Source organism: Jaculus jaculus, chromosome 18 (assembly GCF_020740685.1).
Source record: "Jaculus jaculus isolate mJacJac1 chromosome 18, mJacJac1.mat.Y.cur, whole genome shotgun sequence".
NCBI lineage: Eukaryota > Metazoa > Chordata > Mammalia > Rodentia > Dipodidae > Jaculus > Jaculus jaculus.
This window is the reverse complement of record NC_059119.1, coordinates 62,434,670-62,452,552: the sequence shown is the minus strand read 5'-3', so window position 1 is coordinate 62,452,552 and position 17,883 is coordinate 62,434,670. Positions and strand designations below refer to the sequence as shown.

The following is a 17,883-nucleotide window of genomic DNA, read 5'->3' as shown; positions in this document are numbered from 1 at the left end:
GGCTCCTCGATGTCCACCCTCCGTGCAGCAGCGGCTGACTGCGAGCTCCCCTCCCTTGGCAGCCGCACCACCGCAGGGTGCCACGCCGGGGCACGATCGGCGCGCACGCGGCGGGCCTCCCGCGGCCCGGCACCCTGACGCGTGCAGGCCGCTCCTTCGCGCCTCCGCCTAGGCCTCGTCCCGCGCACACCAGCCCGCCCGCCCGCCGCCCGCCGCCCGCCGCCGCGGTGCTTTCCTCCCCCGGGCGCTCACACCGCCTTCCCGGCTCCAGCCTTCCGTGCGCAAGCCCGCGCGCCCGCCCGCAGCCACGTGACAGGAAGGGCTTCTCCCCGCGACGTCACTGACGTCACTCCCCCGCCCCCACCCCACGCACAGCGCGCAAGAGGCGGGGCGGGGCACGGGGGGAGGCGCTGCACGTGGTGCGCGCGCTCCGCATCCTCCAATCAGAACTCGCCAGAGCGTCACGACAGCGGCGGGCGGGGAGGGGGGGGGGAGAGGGAAGGAGGCGCGCGCGCGCGAGTTCCCGGATGAGCGGCGCTGGCGGAAGCCCCGCCCCGCGCCCCGCCCCCCTTCTCCGCGCCGCGGCGCTAGGCTCTCGGCGGTGCTCCAGCCCTCCGCCCTGCGCCCGCCGCCCGTCCGTTCGAGCCTTTGGACGTTTGCCTGTCAGCGCGCAGCCCGTGCGGCGGGTCGCTGCGGGCTCCCGGCGGGCGGGCGTGCATGCGTGCGTGCATGCGTGCGCGCGCGCGTGCGTGCGTGCGGCGGCGGCATCCCGGCGCGGCCCCTCCCCGTCCTCCCTCTCCTCTCCTCCCGCGCTCGCTGCCTGAATCTCGGCCGTAATTGCTGCTCCCCTTGCCCGACGCCTCCGCCTCCGCCTCGGCGCCCGGTCACGCAGCCCGCGCCGCCCGCGCGCAGCCCTCGGAGGGCGCCCCGCGACCACCGCCGAGCCTCCGGACACGGTCGACCCTCGGCCGCGCAGGCGAGCCGCCGCACGCACCGCCCGGCAAAATGGTGAGCGGAGCGGGCCGGGCTCGCGGGGGCGCCGGGCCTCCTTCCCTGCCTCCGGGGCTGCGGATGCCGATGCGGGCCGCCCGCCCCCGGACATACCCACTTGCGTGCCCGGCCGGCTCCGAAATGCCTGCTGCCCCGATTGCATGCTCGTGGGTGGCTTTATGTAATTGCCACTTTTTTCTCCCCTCCCAGACTTGCATTTTCTCCCACTCACTCCCCATTTTTAATTTTTTCCTTCTTTTACTTATTTATTTATTTGAGAGAGGTGGGGAGAGAGTAGGTGCACCAGGGCCTCCAGCCACTGCATACGAACTCCAGATGCATGCATCACCTTGTGCATCTGGCCTACGTGGGTCCTGGGGAATCGAACCGGGGTCCTTAGGCGTCGCAGGCAAACGCCTTAACCGCTAAACCATTTCCCCACCCCCCATTTTTAAATTTTTTTCTTCTAGCAGTGCGTCCTGCCACCTAACTTATCTCGCTTTAGCAATTGCCTCGTCGTTAGTCTGCAGCCTGTGTCGGCGGGTGGGTGGGTGGGGAACGGATTTCTTCTGCTGTTGGCTCCTCTCCACGCGGGTGAACTGGTGGAAGGCCCAAGGTAGATTGATTGCTAAGGAAGGCACGGACCAGCTTGGACTTGGAAATGGAGTCGCTTGCTTGTTGATGTTTACCGACGGCCCAGGACGCTGCGCTTTTTCTTTGTTAACTTCGGCTGTCTGTTCCTTGGAGGGTGGTGGTTTTGGACTCTCGGCGATTTAAATTTGCCTTTCCATAACTCACATTAATCCCTTAGGGGGAATTGGCTGCTGTAGTGTTTCTGGCTGACCCTAGGGGTGTGTCTACAGCCTGTCATCTAAGCCAGGAAATCTATGATGCCCTTTTAGCTTGTTACCTTAGGGGTTCTCGGGCTCCGCTCAGACCTGTAGCTCCCTCTTTGTAACCAGGAACGGTACAGATGTCAGCGATTCCAACATGGCATTGGACTGTTACCCTCTGTCCGAGTCCTTGTAATTAAGTAGGTGGTGATGGTGAAGGGAGAAAGTGAAGTTAGGATATTTAAGTAAGTTGGCTTTACTTATTTAGAGGCAAATGATTTAACGTGTGTTTATTGGCATACTTCAAATCCCTGTGAGGAACAGATTTAAATACATGAGTCGTGATTCCGATAGGGAGAGAAAATTTCCCCCATGCTAATTTGGGAGGCCACCGTGTAGACAACTTGGGTCCTCCAAAGTTATAAAACCTAGACTTTTTCAGAGCGTTATAAATACCACTTTTTACAAAAGGCTGTAGCCGTTCATAATACAGTCTTCTTGTAAGTTACGAATCGCACGTTAGTATTTTTAAAAATTTAGTTAATTTATTTTTTGGAGGCAAGAGTTTTACTCTTGAAGCTCAAGCTAGGATGCAACTCAACATAGGCTTCTTGCTTAAGCCACCAAAGTGCTGGGATTACAGCACCATGCTCAGCCACTTGGGTGCTTTAGCAGAACTTCTTGAATGTTTTATTTTACTTGAAGATCATTGTCCTTTTTTTGGCAGCATACTCATTAACTCTTAAATTCTTATCTTCATGGTTCTCAGTGTTTCCTAATTTAAAGTATTTCAAGATGTACCATATACTATCTTTTTCCATGTTATTATTTTCTTGCTGTTTTAGCTTCCTTTAATTTTTTTTGGGGGGGGGGTGGCTGTCCTACTCACAGCGATCCTCCTACCTCTGCTGCCTAAGTGCCGAAATTAAAGGTGCGCGCTACCATACCTGGCTCCTTGAAAAGTTTTTTGGTTCACCTCTCTCTTTGCCTCTACCCACTCTATACCGTTTCCACACTGATACAATTCATGGGGGCATTGGCCCAAGGTTGAGATTATTTTTCTCCGCTGAAAACAGCACTGGTTTGGACGCTTCAAGGCCATACCTATAACTTGGTGTTGCTGTGTGGAACGTAGATTAACTGAAAAACAAAAATGTTGGGCTTTGGAGTGGCTTGGTTAATTTTCCTAGTTAGTTAAATCTGCAGTTCTGAAAATTTTCATTTCACTTAGAAAATAGTCCAAGTCCTGGTGGGTACCACGAACATACACATTTTTATTAATAGATTTTAGAGTTTTATTACTGTCACGGGTTAAGTCAAGTGAGGAAAAAGTAAAAGGGCTTATGATATGAAGTTGCTGTGCCTGGTGGTGCATGCCTTTAGTCCCTGGACTCAGGAGGCCGAGGTAGGAGCATCACCGAGTCTGAGGCCACCCTAGGGTTGCAGAGTAAGTTCTGAGCCCTGCCTTGAAAAAACAATCAGAGTTTAATTATTTTTTAAGATATATTTTATTTTTATTTATTTTAGAGAGAGAGAGAGAGAATGGGCGCACCAAGGCCTCCAGCCACTGCAAATGAACTCCAGATGCATGTCCACCTTGTACATCTGGCTTACGTGGGTCCTGGGGAATTGAACCGGGATCCTTTGGCTTTACAGGCAAACGCCTACCTGCTAAGCCATCTCTCCAGCCCTGAGTTTAATTATTTTTGATAGGTATATTATTTGCTGCATTAAAAGTAGATTTACTTTTTTTTCCCTGAAAGTCAAAGTCTCTCCCTTCTTTCACCCTGTTTGACTTTTAAACTGCTAAGCATTGAGGATGAAGGCTGGGTATGTGCATATGAAAATGTGATCCTCTGCCTCCAACAGTACTGGGATTAAAGGCGTGTATTACCATGCCCAGTTACCTTTGCAAAGTTATGTTCATGGTCATGGCCTGCAATTAGAACTTAAGTTTATTACTGTTACATATATGCAAGCGACCTGTCCTATGGCCCAAAGAGTTAAAATTCACATCAGCCACAAGGAAACAGTGTCTTCCCTCATTACTTCCCATGGTAGATGAGAACATTAAAATGGGTCAGGGGACAAGAGAAGCCCACTCAAGGTCAGTCAGCCATGATGGGGACAGACAGTGTAGAGGAATCCTGTATCTGTCACAGATTTTTAAGGAGAGTGAGGAAGTCAGGTCAGGCCAGGAGAGTGACAAGTGACAGCCGCTCATTGCAACAAGTACTTGTGGATGCTGTCTGTTAGAAACTGCTGCTGTTCTCTTCCTTGTGGAGGATGTTATGGTAAAGAGCATAAGACCAGTGCTAGTAGGTGTGAAGTGAGTCAGCACGTGGTGAATATCACGTGAATAACATACATAAAGCCTGGTAGAAGTCAACTTTTCAGTTCAAAGGCATCCTGGCCTAGAGTGAGACCCTACCTCAAAAAAAAAAAAAAAAAACAGTGAAATTGAGGAAAGAGCAAAATGAGTTTGAAATTAGAGAAAAAGTTTCATGAAGTAGATGAGAACTGAGCTGAGTCTGAAAAGATGATGAAGACTGCAGAAGGGAGGGAGCGTTGGAGGCGCCTAGAAGGCAACGTTTTATTTGTATTTGAGGGGAGAGAATGGGCGCTACAAACGAACGCCAGACTCACGCACCACCTTGTGCACCTGGCTTACATAGGTCCTAGGGAATAGAGTGTGAGTCGTTTGCCTTTGCAGGCAAGCACCTCAACCACCAAGCCATCCCTCCAGCCCTCTTAATTCTTATTTACTTGGAGGGGCTGTAACTATGGGTGCATCAGGGCCTGTGGCCACTGCAAACGAATTCCAGGTGCATGTGCCACCTTGTGCAGCTGGCTCACATGGGTACTAGGAATTGAACTTGGGTCCTTTGGCTTTGCTGGCAAACATCTTAACCACTAAGCCATCTCTCTAGCCCAAGAAAGCATTTTAAATATCAAAAGTAGGAAGTGATGATTCATGTATAGATTATTCATTTTCAGAATGTGGTTCTTGGACCAGCAGTGTCAATTTCCTGTGGGAATGTGCTGCCTTCCACCCTAGAGCAATGAGTCCAAAACTCGGGGCCAGGTAGAGCCAGCCAGGTAGTTTAAGTTTTACAGGTCTTCCAGGTGGTTGTGACGCATGCTAAATTTTGAGAGACTGTTTAGAGAATTACTGGTCTTGTTTGTTAGCGGCTTAGTACTCTGTATATGGAAGGCATGATTGTTATCTCTAAGCAACTGAGTCCACTGGGGTGAGCAACAGCAATTGTGCAATGTGGTGTTTTGGGGAGTAAGATGCTCAGTGTAAACCGGTAGAAATCACTCAGAGCCTCCTTGAAGACCCTGATCTGTCTTGAACAGATGAGTATTTACATAGGAAACTTGTCTTCAAAGTCATAGAGGCATGAACTGTTTCTTATAAACCATTCAGAGACCTAAAGTGCAGATGGAACCTAACATTGGCTTTACTTAAGAATTTGATAGTGTGAAAGTGATTTGCTCAGTAGAAGCCATAATTTAAACATTAACTATACTTCAGTGTTGAGTACTTATATAGCCATCTGTATTCAGGGTGGCCTGTGGGAATGGGGGAACTCAGGATAATTCAGACTAGGTAATTAGAAGTGTGTGTATAGCATGAGGGAAACTATTTTTCCTTATGCAGATTTTAAGCTAATATTTATTTTTGAAGTAAGGTCTCACTCTAGCCCAGGCTGACCTGGAACTCACTATGTAGTCTCCTATCCCCCTACCTCTGCCTTCCAAGAGCTGGGATTAAAGGTGTGAGCCACCATACCTGGTTTAAGCTATTTTTAAAAAAGACAGAATTGTCTCATTTTCTTTTCTTTTGTTTTTATCATTTTGAGGTAGGGTCTTGCTCTAGCCCAGGCTGACTTGGAATTTACTGTGTAGTCTCAGGGTGGCCTCGAACTCACAGTGAGCTTCCTACTTCCACATCTTGAATGCTGGGATTAAGGGCATGTACTGCCACACCCTGCTCATTTACTTTTTACGTCATTTTTATTTATTTGTTAGAGAAAGAGAAGAGAGATAGAGAGGATGGGCATGCCAGGGCCTTTAGCCACTGCAAATGAACTCCAGGTACATGTGCCACCTTTTGCATCTGGCTTACATAGGATCTGGGGAATTGAGCCTGGGTCTTTAGGCTTTACAGGCAAGCGCCTTAACTGCTAAGCCATCTCTCCAGTCTCCCATTTACTCTTTTAAAAATATTTTTGTTTACAAGCAGAGAGAGATAGAAGAGAGACAGAGAATGGGCATGCTGCACACTCCAGATGCAAGCGCTACTTTGTGTATCTGGCTTTATGTTGGCACTGGGGAATCAAACCCAGATCATAAGGCTTTGCAGGCAAGTGCTTTAGCCACTGAGCAAAGAGATCAATTTCATAGTTAGGTAGTTATTAAAATGAGGTCTAGGTGTGGAAATTGAAAAGTAATTGCACTGAGAGGACTGAGTACCTGTTTATTATATATGTAGGAGGGAAAAGGAATGAATCTTGCTTTGGCACCTGCCTGGATAGGTGAGAGGGCTGTCTGACAGAAGCACGCATTGCATGCATTTCCTAAGTGCCGATTTGGGTCTAGGACGTGTGGAGAATATTAGTATACTGTATGCTCTTACGACCTTAAGAAACTTGTTGGCCCAAATGACCATTGTGATATTTCTAGCCTCGCCATTTGATGATAATGTTCAGAATACTTGTGAAATGTTAGCAGTAAGTGCTGCGCAGACCCTTGGCCTTGGGAGATAGCAGAAGAAACTTAACAGGCCAAAGGCTTGAAGAGACGTCTGAACAGTGACTCTTAAAATGTGGATCTTGGATTAGCAGCATCAACACTTATCTTGGGACCTTGTTTAAAAATGCACATTTTCCGGGCTGGAGAAATGACTTAGCAGTTAAGCACTTGCCTGTGAAGCCTAAGGACCCCGGTTCAAGGCTTGGTTCTTCATGACCCACATTAGCCAGATGCACAAGGGGCGCACATGTCTGGAATCTGTTTCCAGTGGCTGGAGGCCCTGGCGCGGCCATTCTCCCTCCCTTCCTCCCCCCCTCCCTCCCTCCCTCTTTCTCTGTCACTTTCAAATAAATAAGTAAAAATAATCAAAAAATTTAAAAAATGGCCGGGCATGGTGGCGCACACCTTTAATCCCAGCACTTGGGAGGCAGAGGTGGGAGGATCGCTGTGAGTTCAAGGCCACCCTGGAGACTCCATAGTGAATTCCAGGTCAGCCTGGACTAGAATGAGACCTTACTTCGAAAATCAAAAAAAAAAAAAAAAAAACTTAAAAAATGCACATTTTCCTGTAAAAGAATGGAGAAGGAGTTACCAGGTCAGGGGCTGAGGGCTTCTATTTTTGTCATGTTGAATTTAAAGTAGTCACAGGTCATCTAGATGATTGGCTAACAGAGAATTAACTATATTTTGCGGTTAGAGAAATCTGGGCTTCAATGAATGATACAACCGCCACCACACCTGACTGTGGAGTAGAGTTTTGATGAGTGAAATGTGACTAAGCCATGTTTCTGGGTTTGTCTTAGCCTTGAGCTATAAAATCATTTAAAATGTTTGAGGGTTCCAGGTCTTCATGAGCCAGAGTGAGACCCTACCTCGAAAAACCAAAAATAAAATACAATATTTGAGTGGCTGGAGAGATGGCTCAGTAGTTAAGGTGTTTGCTGGCAAAGCCAAAGGACTGAGGTTTGATTTCCCAGTCCCCACGGAAAGCTAGTTGCACAAGGTGCTGCATGCTTCGGGAGTTTGTTTGCAGTGGCTGGAGGCCTTCCTATGCCCGTTCTCTCTCCTTCTATCGCTACCTCTGCATACATCTCAAATAGATGAATAAGATGTTTGAAAAGTATTTGAAGATTTCTGTAGAAAATCTTTGAAAATGTGGCACTAATTCAACAACTCATAAGTCTTTCTTCCTCAGAGAGTTCAGCCTTGTTTCTCTTACTAGTGTCATAACGAGGACCACCTTGGTAGACGGTTTGTGTCCTAAAAACATGTCAGTGAGTGAAATTTATGGTTTGGCCAGGTGTGCGTGTGTGCCTGGGTTTTTTTTTGGGGGGGGGCAGGGTATCACATAGCCCAGGCTGATACTCAACTTGGTATGTAGCTAAAAGGCTGAACTTGAGCTCCTTCCTGATCCTCCTGCCTCTGCCTCCCAAGTTCTGGGTGCTGGGTTACAGGAGCACACCACCTTGCTTGGCTCTGGCTAGGTCTCTTACAGGGTTCACTTGGTTGTATTTTAGGGTTAGTACACATTCTAAGACCCAAGTAAAGTAGGACAAAGCCATAACAGCATATACAAAGCTTAAAACCTTGGCATGGTGGTGCACACCTTTAATTCCATCATTTGAGAGGCAGAGGTAGGAGGAGGATTGCCGTGAGTTCGAGGCCACCCGGAGACTACATAATTAATTCCAGGTCAGCCTGAGCTAGAGTGAGACCCTACCCTGAAAACCAAAACACCTTTACTTTCAGCCACTGTTGCAGCTGTAACAGTTACTTATCTGTGATGTGTCTAGTTTCATGGGTGGCTTTCCTTACATGTCTTCCTGAGTGTAATGCCACAAGCAAGTTGTTGTTAGTTGTGTAATAAAGTAGCCACCTCTAGAACTACTTGTTTGTAAAACTATAAACTAATAAGTTTAATAATAAGTAAAAATTCTAATAAAGGTTAGAATCTCAATAAAAATAAACAATAGTAAGCAATAAGATATTTGTGGGGTTTATTTACTTATTTTTTTGGTTTTTTAATGTAGGGTTTCACTCTAGTCCAGGCTGACCTGGAATTCACTATGTAGTCTCAGGGTAGCCTCTCGGTTTCTGTGATTGTTTTCCTGTTGCTGTCCTACTGATGACCATTAGAAGCCATTGTTTGTAGTCTCTTATCTGGAATTGGTCTGAGACCATCTTAAGTGTGATTTACCAAACTCCATGTAATGAGTAAAATATTTAACATGAACTAAAGACTCCATACTTAGCTTCTATTTTTTTTTTTCCTTAATAGAAAATGTTTACTCCTAAGTGGGAACTTGGTATGGTCACACTTTTTCTCTTCACCTCTATCTTAAATTACTAGACAGCCATCAGTTGCAGCCCATACAGAGTTTATTTCCATAATAGAGAGTGGCTTAAATAGGAGTAGACAGGGAAATGTATGACAAGCTTCCAAAGAGTTCAGTGTCACTTACAGTGCTGAAGTTATCCTAAAGCGTGCAGTCTGTGTTGTCTGCATTCTTCCTCAGTTTGGCTGTTTTATCTATGTTGGGAAAATTCATTGCAGAATTCTCATAGACTCTGTAAATTTGTCCTGTGTCTCCATGGCTTCAAATGCTTTTTTTCCTGTTACATTCATCTATGCCTTTAAAAAGTCCTGTCGTAGGTGATTCTGCAGTGGGTAGCATGCCAGGGACATAAAAAAGCCCTGTCTTGTAAGCATTTTATTAACCAGTACATCTTTATGTATGTCTATGTATATATATTATATGTACTTATATTATGTATGTATGCACATACTTTTTTTTTTTTAGAGAATTGGCCAGGGCCTCAGCCACTGCATTAGAACTCCAGACTGTTGCGCCACCTAGTGGGCATGTGCAACCTTGCGCTTGCCTCAACTTTGTGTATCTGGCTTATGTGGGATCTGGAGAGATTGAACGTGGGTCCTTAGGCTTTGCAGACAGGTGCTTTAACTGCTAAGCCATCTCTCTGGCATTCTTTTTTTTTTTTTTTTTTAGGTAGGGTTTTATTCTAGGCCATGCTGGCCTGGAATTCACTATGTAGTATGAAGGCTGGCCTCAAACTCAAAGCAATCATCCTACCTTGCCTTCTGGTTACTGGGATTAAAGGTGTGCACCATCATGCCTGGCTCTTTATTAGGATTTTTAATGTTTTTTATTATTTTGCTTACTTAATTAATTAGCAAGTGAGAGAGAAAGAGAATGGGTACACCAGGGTCTCTAGCCACTGCAAACAAACCCTAGACACATGTGCATCTGGCTTATATGGGAACTGGAGAATCGAACCTGAGTCCTTAGGCTTCATAGATGAGGGCCTTAATTGCTAAGCCATCTCTCCAGCCCAAGATTTTTAGTATATGAGTTCATATGTGTTTGGTGCATGTGTGGAGGCCAGACAACTGCATTAGGTGTCATCCTCTATCTCTTTCTGCCTTAAGTTTTCAAGACAGGCTCTTTTGCTGAACCTGGAACTTGTCACTATAACTGGAGTAGCTGTCCAGCAGGCCCAATTGAAGGCATGTACCTGCACGCCCATCTTTTACATGGGGGGGGTGGGGGCCCAGACTTGGGTCTTTCCTGCTTCTGTGATGTGCGCTTTGTCTACTGAGCCATGTCCCCAATACACCTGCTTCTTTTATTTATTTATTTTTTTGTTTATTTATTTATTTGAGAGCAACAGACAAAGAGGCAGAGAGAGAGCGTGTGCGCCAGGACCTCCAGCCACTGCAAATGAACTCCAGATGCGTGCGCCCCCTTGTGCATCTGGCTAATGTGGGTCCTGGGGAACCGCGCCTTGAACCGGGGTTCTTAGGCTTCACAGGCAAGCACTTAACCACTAAGCCATCTCTCCAGCCCTACACCTGCTTCTTGACAGGGTTAAATCTGTATGTGTGCATTTGTCACTGGTTGTGGGGGCGTGCATGTACCACAGCGTGCATGTGGAGTTCCTATGACAGCTTAGCAGTGTTTCAATATGTATGTGTGCATTTGTCACTGATTTGTTGTGGGGGCATGCATGTACCACAGCATGCAGGTGGAGTTCCGATGACAGCTTAACAGTGTTTAAATCTTACATGTGCCTTTGTCATTGGCTTGTTGTGGGGGCGTGCGTGTACCACATTGTGCACGTGGAGTTCAGATGACAGCTTAACAGTGTTTAAATCTTATGTGTGCCTTTGTCATTGGCTTGTTGTGGGGGCGTGCGTGTACCACAGTGTGCACGTAGAGTTCACATGACAGCTTAACAGTATTTAAATCTGTATGTGTGCCTTTGTCACTGGTTTGTTGTGGGGGCGTGCGTGTACCACAGCGTGCATGTGGAGTTCACATGACAGCTTTCAGGCTGGCCCTTGCCTTCCATCCTCGCGCAGAGGCCATCCTAATGTCTGTATCGTTCCAGTTTGCGTTTCTGCTGGCGAAGCGAGCATGAGCTATTACATGAAGTCTAGTGGCCCAACTCCGTACTTGGGCGCACAGCAGGTGCCTAATCCACTGAGTCACCGCCCGGGGGTGTTGCTGCGTGAGTCAGTACGGTAGCTTGTGTGTAGTGTGCGCTGTAATCCCAGCATGTGGCAAAGTTGCAGGGAGAGGCTTGGGAATTTCAGGCTAGCCTGAGCTATATACACAGGAATGATCTTATCTCAAAAAGCAAAGCAAGGGCTGGGAGATGGCTTAGTGGTTAAGGTGCTTTTCTGCACAACCAAAGGACCCAGGTTCAATTCCCCAGGATCCACATAAGCCAGATGCACAAGGTAGAACATGAGTGCTGAGTTCATGGCAGCAGCTGGAGGCCCTGGCATGCCCATTCTCGCTCTCTCTCCTCTCTCAAATAAGTAAGTAATTTTTGTAAAAAAGCAGCACAAAAAACCCCTAAAGAATTAGAACGTATCTTTTTATTACTGAATAATATATGGATATGTCATTTTTTATTCACCATCCCCCCCTTTATATCTACCCACAAGAAAGAAAATTAACTTGTTTATGAATGCTCATGGAAACATTCAGAATAGAACACGGACACCGTCCGAATATGTACTGGTTGATGAGCAAACTGCTTCAGCCGTGCAGTAGAGCATTGCTGCTCAGCAGGTCCCAGAAGGTGGTCACTCCGACGCTGTCTTCACGAAGTTTAAAGCCTGAGGAGGGCGGTAAAGAAGGGATGAAAGGGTTACAAATGCCAAAGTTACTGTAACTGAATTTTTGGTTTCTCCTGATATTATACGATTAATAAGTACTACCTGCCACATTCTCATAGGTATGCATTTTATAAATCAAGACTTCAAGTAGTTTTTGAACTTTATGTTGGTTTAGTAAAGTGCTGGGATCGTTTACTGTATCTTGTTCTATTCACGTGCCCAGCACCTTTGGCACGTAGCACCTGACCACGAGTCCAAGGTCAGGAAGCAGAGAGGGGAGTGCTGATGCTCAGCCGGCTCTCTTTACTCAGTCCAGGAGTCTCGGCCCAGGGAGTGGCACCCCATAGTGAGGGCGGGCTTCCTATCTCAATCAGCCTGATCTAGAACATCCCTAACAGTCATGCCCAGGGGCTTGTTTCCATCGCGGTTCTGAATCCTGCCAAGTTGTCATGCATAGGAATCGTTTCTCCTTAAGCTCTTGGCTTTAGCTATTTTTGTAAGGCTGGTCAGACAACTCCAAGTCACTGGTTTGAGAAAGGGTCATTCCACAAAACCTGTGCGTCAGCTTCCCATGTGCTACATTACAGGCAAGTGTGACCGTGCCCAGGGTGCCTTCATTTTCATTCTGATAACTTCTCCCCTCCTCTGAACGCTGTTTCTGACAACACTGCTGTTTAACTGTCTGGTGGCTTGGTCCCTGTGGCCCCTTGTCCCTAGGATGGGGTCTGGCCTGGTTTGTCTGCTTTGGTGCACGTTGGGTGGCACTGGAGCAGTGGTGACAGGTCTTAGTGACAAGGACTTAGTGCCCACCAGCCCTCATAGACCATGTTAAGCTCCTAAGGTATAGGGGTGGCTCTTGGGTCAGCCACACACACCTAACCCATTCTCTGTCCTGTGGATGATGTCCTGCCTAGCGTCTCAAGAATGTTGATTCTTGGGCTGGAGAGATGGATTAGTGGTTAAGGTGCTTTCCTGCAAACGCTAGTGGCCCGAGTTCATTTCCCCAGTACCCACAATAAAGCCAGATGCACAAAGTGGCCCATGCATCTGGAGTTCATTTCCCCAGGACCCATGATAAAGCCAGATGCACAAAGTGGCCCATGCGTCTGGAGTTTGGTGGCAGTGGCTGGAGTCCCTGGCATATTCATTCAATTCTCTCACCTAGCTACTCTGCTTGCAAATAAGTAGATAAAAATTTTAAAATATTCCTTTGTTAGAAGTTGTGCTGCTGCAGAATGCTAACAGATAAATTACAGAGATTTACAAAAACAACCACTGAGTAAAAGGTCTGTAGCATGTTAACAATTATAAAACTTTACATAGCTCTTAAAGTGAGTAGTCATGATACAAATTAGGAATGCACGAGCATAAAACCTGGAAAAGGTTTTGTATCGTCATTAATTCTGAAGGTACCAGCTTGGTACGCCATTTTCCTAAGCTTTGCATCTTAGATGGCTTATGCAGTATATGCATTAAAGAGCCAGCGACAATTAGCATAATAAGAATGACACAAAGGTCCTTTGTATATCAAGGCAGTTTCTACTGTTGGATAGAATTTAGAACCTTTGGCTCAGAAAGAAGATAGGGCTACAACGCTGAAAAAAAATAAAAATTTTAGACTTTACACATTTAGGGAACAGTGCTTATTACAGACAGACACCTTCTAATGTACAATTACAAGTCATATATAAACCAATGGCACACTTAGGGCGAACACATGTAGAGTGGAATTTTAAAGAGCAAAATTGGCCAAATATCAGCTTTTCATTCAGCTTCTGGGTGTGCTTTTTATTATTCATGCAGGATTATATAAGGCTTCATAAGAAAAAAGATAAACTATATGCATATGTACATTCTACATATATAAATATATGGTCACATATATGTGTACACACGCTCTACATTTTTCCTCAGGTGCAGTACCAAATCTGTAAGGCACTAAAAAGTCTCTTAGAGCGTTGGGCCACATATGCAATGAAACCTCTTTACAGAGGATGGGTGGCATCTCTGAAGGCCCACTGCCATTCATTTAAGCAAGTGCCAGTTGGCCTCAGGAATCAGAGGCCAAGGGACCCACAGAACCATGTTAGCAAGATTCCATCCTGGAGCTTGTTCCTCAGGACTGTCAGGCTTGGTGGCTGCAGCTCTGCCGTTGCCTCTCAGCTGCATTCGCCAGATGACAGGCCTGTCCTGGACAGTAGCACTTACTGGAAGCAAACAAGTCAGCGGAAAGTGCTCTTTATCCTGTAAACTTTTCTTTCAAACATTTTGAGAGAGAAAAGAATGGCCCCAGGGCCTTAGGCACTGTGAACGAGCTGCAGGCGCGTGCGCCCCCTTGAGTGCATGTGCGGCACTGCGGGCTCGTCACTGGGCAACCTGAAGACATTGAGATGCTCAGATCTGTGGGATGTTGAATGAAAACGTGCACGGTCAAGGACAGATTGGTGCTGCAGGTCAGAGGAGTTCATCTGCTAAGTTAAGAATTCTCTTAAAGGGCTTTCTGAGCCTTGTTGACCTGTATGCTGAGGCATTGAGGAATTGCTGCATTTTAGAAATAGAGGGGTCTGTGGTCAGTTGGGTAGGCTGAGGATACAGGAACCACGTGTATACACAGATTCCATGTGGGAGAGGAGTGAGATATTCACTGTTGATGGAATGGCCCTTAAAAGTCCTGGTCTTGTTATCAATCAACTGGCAAGTTCTTTTTGCTTTAATTAGTTAGATATTGGGGGCAGGCAAGGAGCAGCTCTTGGAAGTGCTGCTGGTCTTTGGAAGTTATTATATACCCAGATTGTTGGGATATAAAGTGGGAGCTATAGGTACCTTCCCCTGTTACAGCTCGCTGCTGCCCTGTGGAGCTGACCCTTAGCTCTGTGAGCATTACTGTGGGCCTAGGAAATGGGAACTCCTTGGCTCTTAGCAAGAGTTGATGTTGAAGCTTACACGTGGACCCAAGTATTGAGGTTTCTTAGCCCTTGGCAGCAATGTTGACAGTCCCCAGGCCTGAGGCACTTGACACTTGACAGCTGTCTGCAGTTTCCTCTTCTCTGGCTCCTTAGAGTACTTCTCTTCCTGTTCCTTTCCCTTCCTTTTCATCTCCCCCTTTTCTTTTTCTTTTTGAGACTTAGTCTTTGTAGTTTGAATGTGAAATGTCCTCATAGCTCGTGTGTTAGTGAGTAAGTCTCTACAAGGGAGCTACATCCCCAGCCTGACATTTGAACCAATCTTTTGACTAATTGTTTCTTTTTTTTCTCTCCCAGGGAAATGAGGCAAGTTACCCTTTGGAGATGTGCTCGCACTGTAAGTTGAATGTTCTTACTATCCAGAGTTTCTTTACTTACATAAATCTCTATGGTGTGTGTGTGTGTGTGTGTGTGTGTGTGTGTGTGTATGTGTGTGTGTAACTCATCTCTGCATTGACATTTTAAAACAGATTTTATTATTGTCTGTGCTAGTTTGTAGTTATAGATAAACCCCCAATCTCTGGCTTAACTATAGCATTTCAAAGTACATTTGTAGGAACTTTTTCTTTCAAGGTAGGGTTGCACTCTAGCCCTGGCTGACCTGGAATTCACTGTATTCTCAGGGTTGCCTCGAACTCACCATGATCCTCCTACCTCTGCCTCCTGAGTGCCACCATGCCCAGCTGCTTTTTAAGAATTTTTTTCTGTCTGATGGCTCAAGGGTTCATGCTCCTTTGCTTTGTGTTGCTGAGAGCTCTACCCACAATTCCCAAGCTCGTATGTTATGGCTTGACTAGTCACACATGGGTCAGACTGCCACAAGGCTGAGAAACAGGGTTTTCATTATTCAGGAAAGAGAAAGAGTGTCCACGGAATTTATGAACCACCAGTGTTATTGGTCTCCAAATTCTGAATGTGGGGATAGGAGTGATTCCTTGCCTTGGTCTGCACCTCACTGAACAAACAGCACATTGCTGTGGTAAAAGCCAACCCTTTAGGAAGTTTGAAAATGATCTTACAACTTGAGGCGTTATACTTGCTTCTTTAATACTTGCAAGCTTAGTCTTTGAAAAACTGGGTATTAATTTGGACTTGGTATTAACTTGTAAGAGTTTAAAAAGTCTTAATTTAGTGATCTGTCTCGTCACCTACACCGCGTGACAGTAGCCCATTATGAGCTACTTCATTAAGGTCATGTTCATTTTGACACCCTTTTATTGATGATCTGGTATTTGGAAGTAAGACGGTGATACACTTCTTCCTTCATACCTGTCTGCCCCACAGCTGTGTCCTGCGTCGTCAGGTCCAGCACCACTCCGCTGGGACAGCACCACCCTCAGGCACTTGCCTTGCTTTCTGTGCTCTCCCGCGGTAGTAGGTCTGTTGGCGTGGGTCAGGTAGTTCAGAACATTTTCCAGTACTTAGAAGCTTTAAAACTATCACTGGGGAGATGGCTCGGCCGTTAGAGGTTTGATTCCCTAGGACCCAGCAGCGCACAGGAAACAGCGCGTGGGTTTGGAGCACACTTACGGTGGCAGAGACCCCAGCGCCGTGCACACGCACACACGAACACATGCTATTAAAAAAGTAAAACTATTAAGTACATACCAGGGTTTTTTGTAACCAAATGAGATTTGGAAGATAAAAGCAAGCTATGGTTTGTTATATTTCTGTTGCTACTATTTCTGCTGATAGGATTCTGATGTGATCTGTTGTTTTTATGTTTTCTGAAGCCAGAAGCTTTCACATTGATTTTGCAGTTTTCTTTTAAAATGATAACGTCTTTTGGTGGCTCATTTCTATAGTACATTGTTCTTAAAAGTTGAACCAACTTAGTACTAGGGAGGCTGAGGCAGGACGATCACCTTGTGTTGGAATCCAGCCTGGACTATGTAGTGAAACCCTTGTCCCCCGCCTCCCCCCCCCAAAAAAAAACCCCACCAGAGTTGTATTGACTGACTAGAGTTTGATTTGATTTTGTGCAAATTGCCTTGACGCTTAATGGTTATAGTATATGATAGTTACTCCTCCAGTTTTTTGTGTCAAGAAAGAGGCATATAAATATGCATTTTGCCTGTTTTCCGGCTGTAGCAGACGTGCTTGGCAGTTCGTAGTGTAACTCTGATAGGGGTATGGTTTTGTGACCTAATGGAGGGCCGGGGTGCGCTCCAGTGCTCCCTGAACTGGCCGTCCTCTCAGCTTTATTCAGTTTCAGACAAAGCCATGGGGGTCTGAGCGTAAGACAGATAGCACCAGATGCGGTTTTGTTGTTTTTGCCTTCATTACATCAGGATGTCTGTGGAGAAGCTGTGCGTTCCCACCTTCAAGAAGCTCCACCCAAGGTGCACACACAGCCTTCCATGTCCTCAGGCTTAGCTTGTGCAGACTGTCGTGGCAAACTAGCTTTGATGTCCACCGTCCAGGAACAGAAGTTGTATGGGAACATCCTAGATTTCTCTCTCACTCCCCTGTTAAGTCTAGAACTGAGGCCTGCACATCTGGTTGCAAGTAAAAATCCACTAGGGCAGATACCTGGGACTGTTTATTATTTTTCCCTGTAAGAAGCAACTTCAGGATGGAAGGGGTTCTTTTGGCTCAGTTTGGGAGGTACCATCCATCACGGCTGGATTATGTTATGGTCGTTTGGAACTTGGGCACTGGAGGAATGTGGGTGGACTTGGGCCTTGAGACTACACAAGCCTTACAGAGTGGTAAGCCACATTTCATGAGTTACTCTGCTGAGAGTTTGGAAATGCTAAATACAGACAGAATTGTGTTTGGAGGCTTTGCTTATGAACTTTCCGAGGGGATGGAGAGAACAGAGAACTGCCATAGAGGCTGGGTGCGTTCTGCTGTTCATACCCAGAAAGTTTGATAGAGGCTCCGTTTTAAAGTAATGGACTAGTGTGCTTGGTGGAGGTATAAAATGAAACCTGTACAATTTACAGTTGGGAGAGTTCAAACAAGTTGTAAGGTGCTGCTCAGAGACTGGTAGGGGTTGCGAAAGCTGTTGCTGAAAAATGACCACCATTAAGGGTGGCCCAACCGCTTTCCATCAGAACCGCCAAGGAGCCTGAGCTAGAGTCCACCCAGAACAGGTGAGGTGAGTCGGGATGCAAGCTCTTTTGAAAGGAGCTAATGTGCTAGAGATTCATTTACTCCTAGAAATGAAAATGTAGACTAATGAGTGGTT

At 46.3% G+C, this 17,883-nt stretch overlaps 1 protein-coding gene across 1 annotated transcript in view; it reads left to right on the top strand.

Moving 5' to 3' along the window:
• The first annotated feature begins 840 nt into the window (after window positions 1-840).
• Window positions 841-17,883, top strand: part of Ppp3r1 (protein phosphatase 3 regulatory subunit B, alpha) — a 28,891-nt gene continuing 11,848 nt past the window's right edge. The window contains exons 1-2 of the mRNA XM_004660068.2: window positions 841-1,008; window positions 14,988-15,027. Coding sequence (XP_004660125.2) covers window positions 1,006-1,008; window positions 14,988-15,027 — 43 coding nt within the window. The 5' untranslated portion in view covers window positions 841-1,005. The remainder of the gene's footprint in view (window positions 1,009-14,987; window positions 15,028-17,883) is intronic.